At 31.1% G+C, this 10,757-nt stretch overlaps 2 protein-coding genes across 3 annotated transcripts in view; one reads left to right on the top strand and one right to left on the bottom strand.

Annotated features, from left to right (window-relative positions):
• LOC119585250 (F-box/LRR-repeat protein 5-like) overlaps window positions 1-1,348 on the top strand; it is a 10,865-nt gene extending 9,517 nt beyond the window's left edge. Inside the window, exon 8 of the mRNA XM_037933913.1 lies at window positions 4-1,348. Coding sequence (XP_037789841.1) covers window positions 4-570 — 567 coding nt within the window. The 3' untranslated portion in view covers window positions 571-1,348. The remainder of the gene's footprint in view (window positions 1-3) is intronic.
• Window positions 1,349-6,499: 5,151 nt separating this feature from the next.
• Window positions 6,500-10,342, bottom strand: LOC119591900 (cytosolic iron-sulfur assembly component 2B-like). Of its 2 annotated transcripts, none has more exons than XM_037940654.1 (4): window positions 10,198-10,342; window positions 9,688-9,903; window positions 9,356-9,495; window positions 6,500-8,829 (listed from the first exon to the last, which is right to left on the bottom strand). In XM_037940654.1, the coding sequence occupies exons 2-4, from the start codon at window positions 9,871-9,873 to the stop codon at window positions 8,682-8,684; spliced, it is 474 nt and encodes a 157-aa protein (XP_037796582.1). In that variant the 5' UTR covers window positions 9,874-9,903; window positions 10,198-10,342; the 3' UTR covers window positions 6,500-8,681. The 2 variants fall into 2 exon arrangements, with proteins under 2 accessions (XP_037796582.1, XP_037796589.1); XM_037940661.1 differs by having other exon boundaries at window positions 9,688-9,900; window positions 10,198-10,340.
• Between the last annotated feature and the right edge of the window lie 415 nt (window positions 10,343-10,757).

Raw genomic sequence — 10,757 nt, 5'->3', positions numbered from 1 at the left:
CAGGACAATACTCAGAAGAAAGCTCGAAAGAAGAACCCTATGCCTTTCCCCCAGGAAAATGTCCAGAGAAATGGCATATCCAGTGCTGGTCTAAGAGCAAATGAGCAAGACATTGAAGAGATTTGCTGTTACATGGGAAACTACAGCTCACCCCCAGGTTTGCAGGGAAACTTTTCCTGCAGAAGACCAGAGTATGAAACAAGAAGTGTGAATACCTGTAATTTTATGCAGCAGAGTTTCTATGACCCAAGATATGAGGAATTTGATAATGGTGTGAGAAAGATACAGCTTACTAGCTTGAACCTCTCAGGGTGCTGGAGAGTGACGGATGAGGGGCTGTTAGCACTGCTGGACAGTGGTATAGTAGTGGACATTTCACATTTAGATGTTAGCGGATGCTTTCAGCTTACCGGAAAAGGCCTGGAGATATTCACAGAAACCTGCCCTTCCTTACAGCCAGAAAAGCTGTCATACTGTGACAACATCACTGATGGGCCCTACCCAAATTTAGCCAATGGATGTGCAAATCTGTGCAACCCACTGAGAGTTTGCTGTCGAAATGGGAGGTGAAGGGAACACATTGCAAGAGTTTCTATAAAGAATTGAAAAAAATTAGGTCACAAAACAATCCATTTCTATGAGCTCTTTCTGGCTGTTTTCGGTGATGCATAGCAGTCTTCTCACAACACAATACCACACCTTAAGAAAATGTGAAAAAACTCTGTAGTGAAAATGCTCGCTAACAGTTTACTTTATTACATGTTTCACCGTCATTTGGAACCTAAGTGTACTCACATATGGTTATCAGTAGGATAGACATTTCAGTCAAGCTTGCTGATAAGAGACTCCATCCAGTTCTAAGAAATAGATGTAGATTTTTCTGGAAAGTGGATTTGCTGCATACAAGCTTTTTCTCTGGTCTCGGCTTCACGTTGTTATTTCTTAATGTCTGGGATGCAGGATATATTTGGATAATGGTTCTTATGTTGATTTTTTTATTATTATTATTATTTTTATTATTATTAATAATAATTTTTTATTATTAATATCATTTTTATTATTATTTGTGCACATGGGGTAGGATTCTTATATTCAAATTTACTTCCTATTGTCTTCTATAATTCAAAGTTATTTTTGCTTAATTTTTAGCTCTGTGGATTTGTATGATATAGATGATTTCATTTTTTAAAAACAAATGATTGTCATATTTTGTCCTTTGATTGTTAAGAAAAAACACACACACACACACACACACACACACACACACACACACACACACACACACACACACACACACACACACACACACACACACACACACACACACACACACACACACACACACACACACACACACACACACACACACACACACACACACACCACACACACACACACACACACACACACACACACACACACACACACACAAATATATGATATGTATATTTATATGTACATGTTAAAATGAATCACCTTTTGGCTTCTTGAATCAGCATTTTAATCACAACCAAAGGCTTAATGTAGCTCAAAGATGAACAAATGTAAAATAAGTATTTCCATTTCATCTTCTGTTTAACAAATTGGTAATGAAATTGAAAAGATCAGTGTTCCAGATAATTTTCTCATATATTTTTTGTTATTTCTGATTCCTTGAATGTCATGGTAATTTTAGCATTATTTATTGTGTTTTATACTCTTGAAGTACAATAGAATTTTGTTTCTTTTTGTACTGTACAAAATAGCTTGCACTTTCGCTTGTGTGTTTTTTCATGCTTTCTTTCTTTATTATTATTATTTTTTATTCCTTTTTCTTTTTAACTCTTGTCTTTCTTTATTTATTTGTAGAGCTTCTGATCCATCTGTTTATGTTATTATCCACTCATTTTTTCTTCTTTTGAGCCTTTTTTTATCCTCACTTTCCTTTTTATGTCTCTGTTACTTCCATTTTCTGTGCTTCTTTCTCTCCTTTGTCAGTCTATACCTTTCCCCATTCCCACCTTTCTTTCCTTTTTTTCTTTTTCCCTTCTTTCTTTCTTTCTTTCTTTCTTTCTTTCTTTCTTTCTTTCTTTCTTTCTTCCTTTCTTTCCTTCCTTCCTTCCTTCCTTCCTTCCTTCCTTCCTTCCTTCCTTCCTTCCTTCCTTCCTTCCTTCCTTCCTCTCTTCCTTTCCCTTTCCCTCCCCCCCTCCAACACTCTGTGTTTGAGAACATAAGCTCTACAGACAAACATCTATTTATGGTCTTCTTACACAAAAGCTATAGAAAAAGAATGATTATTAAGCTTAGGGCATATAAAAAAGAGATATGAATGAGAATTGGTTTATTGCGTCATATGGAAATTTCAATGTTACATCATTATGGTAATTTCACATCTTTCAATATAGAATTATTCATTCTTATTCATAACTCATAAGATTAGTCAAAATGAGCTCTGTTTAAGCTTAGGCAGTAGAAAAGGGCTCTGCAAGATTGCAGCTGGGTTGTTGCTTGCATTTGCAGCATTGCAAGAGAATGCTGAATACTTGTTTTTTTCAGTGAGTTGAGTGATCTACTGTGAGCTTAAAGAGTTACAAGAATAGATGCATTTTTTTGTTTTCGTTTTGGTATAATTGTTATTATTCATGCCAGCATTATTACTTTTATTTGTATTAATACTACAGTTGTTAATTTATTATAAAGTATGTTTTACAAAAGGATACTTCACAGAGATCTCTAGCATCAAAGACAGGGTCACTGAGAGAGGAGAGTTGGTAGGGCAGCAGCTTCAGGGCCCAAGGATAAAATTTTCTTTTCTGTTGTTTATTGTTGTGTTTTTTGCACTTGCAACATTTAGAAAAGAACTCTTGTAACAAGTTCTATTATGATGAACCATGTCATAACGTTTCATCATTAAATTGAAGGATTTTTGGTTTAATCAGTGGGCCAGCATTCACGTTGCCCTGGGCCCAGCTTCCCTCTTAGTGGCTCTGCTTGAAACAGTCATCGTGTAGTAGAATGTACAAGGATACTTCAGTCATTCTATAACATTGAATATATAACGTACTGTACATTAAGATGTTGAGTCATACTATTAAGCAAAATACTTATTTGAATATTATTATTATTTTTTCATTTATTTATTATTATTTTTGAAAAATAATGGTAATGTTATTTTCTTTCTCTTACTCCTGTCTTTCTTTTTCCATGCAACTCTAAAACAGATTTTTGACTTGCAGACTAGTCACCACATGAGAATTGGTTCATGAAGTCATTTCTTTTGCTTATTAGAATAGAGTATAATTTTTTTTTTTTTATAGTTTTTATTATCATAGGTTACTATTTTTTATTATTTGGATTTGTGATAATGATTTCTTTTGTTTCTTTTTCCTTTTTTTATTCCCATTTATTAGCTCCTGACAATTCAAAAGGAAATGCATATATATATATATATATATATATATATATATATATATTATATATATATATCTATAATATAATCTATATTATATCGATATTAAATTTATATTATATCTATCTTATATCTATATTATATCTATATTATATCTATATATATATATATATATATATCTAATAATAATATATAAATATATATAATATATATATATTTATATAAAATATATTATATTATATATATATATATCTATATATTATATCTTATATATTATATATATATATGTATTAAATCTATTATATGTATTATATATAATTATATATATATATAAATTAAAATATATATATAAATTATTTTACATATATATATCTATATCTATATATATATATATAATAATATATATATATATATATATATATATATGTTGTATATATGAAATTATAAAAAACTTTAATATTAATATTAAATATTATTTTAATATAATATATATATTATATATATTTTTTATTTATTATTTTATATGTATTAATCTATTTTGTTTTTTAATTATTTATATTAATTATTTTTCCTTATTAATTTTTATATCTTTTTATTATATCTTTATATTTATTTTTTTTATTTTTCTTTATATATGTATTTTTTAAATTTTTTATATATTTTATATTTTAATAATTTTATTATTATATATATATTTATATATTTTAATTATTTTTTATAAAAAATATATTGTTATTATTTTTTATGTGTATAATATGTATATGTATGTACTATATGTACATAATATAAACACCCCACACACACACCCCACACCACCACCACCCCCACACACACACACACACACACACCCCACCCACCCCACACACACACACCCCACACCCCCACACCCCACCCACCACACACCCCCCCACACACACCACACACACACCACCCCAAAACCACCCCACCCTCACTCACTCACTGAATAGCACAGCTGGTACTTTTTTTAGTGGTACTCATGGTTTCTTAATTATATTTTTGTTACCTGGTATTTTTTGGGGTTTTTTTCCTAATTATACAATTACCTTTATGTGTTGTACAGGCATAAGATTATCCACTTAATGCTGGGTTTACCCTAAAATCATGGCATGGTAATCTTTTGATGGTTTTGCTTTGTTTTAAGAGGAAATCTCTTTTCTGATGGTTTGTATTATTAAAATTATGATGATGTGTATGGCAGTCACCTAATGTCATGGCGATAACATAAACAAAGGGAAACTTTAATGTCTAAGAGTAAGAGGTTTCTCACTAAACATTATTTGCAGAAAGTAGTAATATATAAAAATAAAAAATCAAATATTGGGGTGTTACTTCAGGATCTTAGAAAGTCAAAAAGAAAATGAACATTTAAACCATAGTGTATTAATTGTCAAAAGGTAAAAGAAATATTTGAACCTGCATTGCAGAGTAAAGTATTTTTATCAAATCTAAAATCCTTACACACCTTTTCTCATTTCACCTCAACCTCCTATTCCTCAATTTGCAAGTGATATTTATTACGAATATGTCTGGCATAGTCAAGAATGTCTGATCGTTTCCCTTGTCCGGCTGTGCAGCCAGGCTGAGAGGAATTCAAGAATGTCTGACAAAATCATATTTTGTAACTGTATGATACGGAATAAGTAGACTTTTATTCTACTGAAAGAGCTTAAGGTTTTGTGGCCAAAATTATTTTACTTTTTATTTTCAGTATGCGCATGTTTTGTATGTTTGATGCCTGTTAATTTATGAAAATATCTTGTGTTGATTTTTCATTTATCAGATAATCAGTTGTTTGAATATCATTAATTAACATTTTGTAATCTGTTTTGTAATTTGGTTTAAGAGCAGTAGTGGCCCGTAACCATCAATTTTCTGCACTGTTTCATCCCCACCTACAAACTACATATAGGCAAGCAGATGTAAGAACAACAATTAAAAAATTTGTTGTAATTATAAATTGTAGTTACTGGGAATTCTCATGAGTATAGTTTTGTCAGCATAAGATTGATATAGATGTCAGAAGGGTTGAGTTTTTCTGTCGCTTTAGTTTTGTGATGTTATGGGTAGTATTGTCATTATTTCTATTGATTTTATTTTGCTCTTATGTTTAGCATATTTAGTCAAAAGTGATATTATCTGATAGTAATATTGATACTTTTTGAAATATGCCAGATTTTTAGTTATATATATTTTTTTATTTCATTCATATCTGTGTATATATATATATATATTATTATCTATTTTCCTATAAAAAAACATATCCGTGTAATTGTTCATTATAGATTAGTTATTGAAAATTACCAATGTGATGTGTAACCTCCTTCGGTTATTTGTTTTTATGCAGTTGCTCATGGCATATTTACAGAGAATATCAAATGTTTCTGTGACAATAATATAGATTAAGGGTTAATGTTAGAGTAAAGAAAATGGAAAAAAGTTCATTTTTACAACGTAAATAAGATGTATATATTGGATGTTGCCCAAAATGATATTTGGTGATAAAGAAAGGTAGGGTTAACAAATATATTTATAATCTATTGGCTGTGGTATTGGTACAGGATATGAACTATATCATAAGGTAATCCTAAGATTTTTTTCTCATTTTCTGTATCTTTGGTTAGAAATATCTTAAGGTTGTGTTGTACGTGTGAGTTCCTGAGTCATACCTTCTTTTATATATATTTTGTGTGTAAATCAACACCCATATGGAGTAGTGTATAAAAGTCTTGTATCTGTGATTTATGAATATATAAGCTTCTTATTAAAACTCAAGAACTGTGTTGTCTGTTTCTTATCCTTAAAGAAATCAATTCTCTGGCAAGACCTTTGTTTTGGTTGATCACAAGATTCTTTCACTCTGCAGTTGATATCTTGATCTTTTTTAACTTGACTTAATGGTTTGGAAGTTCATTCTCTTTCTCATTACACATTCGTTCTCTACCCTCAAAAAGATGTTCTGTATTTACTGTTACATGACTTCCCATTAGAGGGAAGGTTTGTAAGTAGTTTCAAAGTTTGTCCACTCTACAAATAAGTTAAATTGATAGGTCATGTATCACTTATGGGGCTACAGGACAAAGAAACACAAAATACTGAGAAAAATAATTTAATGGAACATGGGAGGTAACACTTTAAAATATTTCTGAATTTACAAAATTGAAATTGAAGATTTTGACAAGCATATTGAAAGACTTCCTTCCATGCTCCAAAAATAGTCTTTTTATAGTCTATGTATATATATAAATATTACACTACATTATATAACACTTTGAAGTGATAATTATGCTATTATGGCATATATCTTCATGGTACCTAAAAGAACCATATGAGAGTAAATTTACCTGTCTTTTCTAGAAATGGTAATAATGAACATCTGCTTCATACATGTATTTGTAAATGTAAAACTATATGTAAATGTATTTGTGTTTATGGTAAGCATGTGTATGTTTTCAACCATTCTAATTTTTATTAAGTTTCTTCAATATGTAAGCTCAAATCTTTCCTCATCTTTAATATCAAACATCAAAACTCCTAACTAATACAACCAGCATCAAAACATGTCTAAAAAGAAATTCACAGATCTGCCATATGTAACTGCCTCTACAGCAACACACACATGGAAAAAAGTGTAGTAGTATATACTGTTTCCTTAATGAAGGTTTTATATTGCATTAATATTTCCTCTTTAGTTCATGAAAAAATATGCATAGTATGTGTAGTTTTGGTATTTGTTTAGTACAGAATGTATAGCAGTAGTATAGCTTAATCCACATGGCATTAGTAAAGAACAGAATATATGAGTGATTTATAACAATGTATAGTATTATTAAAATAAAGTATGAATACTATTCATATAGTATACTACATAGAAGACAGCTGTAGAAAGTTAAATGTAATTATTATATATGTATATCGCTGTAATATAAAATGTAGTTATGAATGTATTGTATGTACTGCATTACCTGTTAGTATAATATATACCTAGTGTATAATGTGCTGGTAAAAATTCTCTGGTTTTGAGTTATTTAAACTCCAACTTATATTTTAAGTGAAACTATAATTAAATGTAAACTTAAATTATATTCCAAATAATTATTTGATTAAATGCTTCCTTTTATGTAAAGATACAGTAGGATGAGTCCCCCTTTCTGAAAGGGATGGTTTTAAAAGTGAAGTTTTACATGATGTATTTATATTGCATTACTTTCATGATGGCAAATTTGTGGGAAAAAAAAAAAACAAACTTATGCCAGATTTCAAAACATATGAATGGAGTTTTGGCCAGCAATATACACTACGGACATAGTACAGACTTTATAATATATCTAATACAGTATGCATAGGTATGTTTAGTTCATGATCTTCTCTAGCATTATAATACAGAACACTTAATACTTCAAATATAAAAACATTTCACAAAATTGTTTTTTACTGATGGCAGTTCTGGTAAGTTCTATTATTCCACTGAGTACATAAAGAACATACAAAGATATGCACATGAATATATAAATTACTAAATGTATATACAGCAGAGAAATTCAATACCTTTCAGTGCATTTGCAGGTCATCTGTGCATTAATCAGTTTAACTTCACTGACTAAAATAAACCAAAACAAAATCAAAATAGTTAGCCTTGTTGCTAGAATTTAATTTCTTGAATTTCCTTTTCTATCTGTTTTCAGCATTTTCCTTTTTTGTCATCATTTGGTAATGAATATAAGATAAACACCATTATTTACATGGAATGAATTCAGATCAATTAAAGATTTATTTTTTCTAGCTTTAAAGAATCATAAAACTGGAAATGGTTAATAATTTACTTCACTATTTTTCTTCAAAGTTAAACAGAAATCCCAAAACAGATGTAACACAAAGAGGAAAAACCAAAAATAAATACATTTGATTAGACACACAAAGGGGCTACAACATTGTCACATCACGAAATTCAAAATTACCTTTTATACTGAGAACTTATAAAAAGAAGATTACAGGAGAGCAAGATGGTATAAAGGGTGAAGGGGAAGGAAGAAAAGATGATAAAAGAGGAAGCAGATGAAGCTAAGCAAATTTCCTTTTACAGAAACTTCAACTGAAACTCCTATCTTCACTCCACTTGCCTCCAATGAAATCAGCTCATTTCTTAACATTACAATAATTCATAATCTAAAACAAATCACATTAAAACACAAGAAAAAAGAGTATTATAGGCTTTCTGTATCAATACCGCCCTTCCTCAATTTCCTTCTCAGAGTAACAATCAACGGTACATTTGTCAACGTGGATTCAAACACTTGTTGATGACTTCCAGGAGGTGCGAGTTTTCCAAAGCTGCAGCCACACGCTCCTTGTCGTTGAGCTGCTTGTTGATGGCATGTTCTGATGCGTGGGTTCCCGGTGAAATGCGGACATCTACTTTAAACCTTTGAATGGAAGATATGATAAAAGTTCACTGGTTAAAAAATATCTATGTGAAGTAAGCAAACTCTTAAATTACAAACCAAAACTGATTTTATGATCAGATACAGGTCAAACAGTATTCTCAAAGAAGTAGACTACAAAGTACTATGAGTTATGAGAATACCATACCTGAAATATATTGTAATATATTAATGAAACAAAAAAGATGAAAAAACTAGAAAATACTAATAGGGGATATGCCCAAGATATGGCCAGTCTAGGAATGAAGCAAGCTTTTTTTCTGAAACTAATATTGCTTATGTAGATATGAAATCGTATACACTGTTAACCTACTCACTGTCCTAAAGGTATAAATATAACTATGTTACTTATGCACCCAGGATAAAAAAACAAGTAAATACTTTGAGAAAACAACACAGAAACCATTAAGCTAGGAGGGGAAAAAAAAGAAAGAAAGAAAGAAAGAAAGAAAGCCATACCATCATCAGAAATAAGAAGACAAAGAAATCAAGGGTCTTAAATCAATACCTTGCAGGCAATGCATGGAGAAGTTTGAGTCGTATGCTGAGGCCAATGAGAGAAGCCATACTGCAGTGAGGGATTGTGGGTGTGAAGTGTACCATCACGAAGTTCTCCACATCACTTACTTCACATTGACTCTCCTCTACCTTTCGGATGAGAAGGAAATGATGGATAAAAGTATAGTAGTAAAAATGGAGAATATTGGGGGAGAGAATCTTATAATGTTTAATAGACAGGTAGGTCCTGTATTGATAATTGTAACAGTAATGGCAACAGCAATATCTGTACAAAGCATAATAACAATAACATCAGTATCCTAATAACTTACAAACACTTACCACATTGAGTTCCTCCAGGGTCAGGGGATGCTCCGGGTCACGAATATTCCTGATTAAGTCAAAGATCTCACGGGAATCAAATGGATCGTACACACTATCGTCCCAGTCGGTTGGGCTCGCTAGCCTCTCCCCAGCCTTAGCAAAGATGTGGGGGTTGACGTTCTCCAGCCTCTCTGTTCCAGCCATTTCGGTTCTTGTATGTTATCTCCTTCTCTACTTTCAGATGAAAAAAGGGATAGGTAGAGCATAATAGTGTTAAATTAATATTGATTTTGGACATACAAATGATCAGCAATTATTATATATTTTTAATAATAATTTAAATTTTTTAAATAATAATATTAACAATAATAATAATATTAATAATGATGAAGATGATGATGATGATAATAACAACTTAATAATGATATGAGTAATAATCAAAGAAGAAATAAAAAACTGAGTAAAGAACTGGAAGAAAACAGCATTCAATCCCTAAACCAAAACTGTACGAGTCCTGAACCAACTCACCAACGACTTTCAACAGCCTCCTGAATATCTTTCTGCGCACCCAAAGCACAACAGAAAGCAGAGTCAGATCCCTCAGGCAGCCCACTCAGCAATGCCACTCATGAGCACTGCAGGGATGTCCAGCTTGTAGGCGTCTTTGGGGTCTCGCAGGTGTGACCAAATCACCTGAGGAAGGAGGAGGAGGAAGAGGGGGCATGAAGTTCATATTGTTAATCTGAGATGGTGAGAATAATAGTAATAGCAAGAATAAGAATGACAATACAATAATAGTACTAATTATATCTATAGCAATAGTAGTAAATAATGAAAATGATAATGATGATGATGATGATGATGATGATAATAGTAATAATACTAACCAGTAAGTTACAGCCTGTCTGCTTGTCTGTTTTTTTCTGTGTGTGTGTGTGTGGGGGGGGCAGATGTATTGTCAATTACTTTAAAAACCTGAATAGACAAATCTTGAAAATCTGCATTGCCTTTGTATTTGTTACACAATGCTACATTTTGGTGTGTGTGTGTGTGTGTGTGTGTGTGTGTGTCTACGTCTATTTATGATC

Source organism: Penaeus monodon, chromosome 3, assembly GCF_015228065.2.
Source record: "Penaeus monodon isolate SGIC_2016 chromosome 3, NSTDA_Pmon_1, whole genome shotgun sequence".
In the NCBI taxonomy this organism is placed as follows: Eukaryota; Metazoa; Arthropoda; class Malacostraca; order Decapoda; family Penaeidae; genus Penaeus; species Penaeus monodon.
This window is presented reverse-complemented; position numbering and strand designations above follow the sequence as displayed.

Bases quoted from the DNA above. Each gene is read 5' to 3' on its own strand.
- LOC119591900 (XM_037940654.1), bottom strand. From the start codon at position 9,873: ATGGCTGGAACAGAGAGGCTGGAGAACGTCAACCCCCACATCTTTGCT. The intron at 9,496-9,687 runs GTAAGTGTTTGT...CTCATCCGAAAG, and splicing joins CCCTGGAGGAACTCAATGTG to GTAGAGGAGAGTCAATGTGA. The intron at 8,830-9,355 runs GTATTGATTTAA...TTCCATTCAAAG, and splicing joins CTCCATGCATTGCCTGCAAG to GTTTAAAGTAGATGTCCGCA.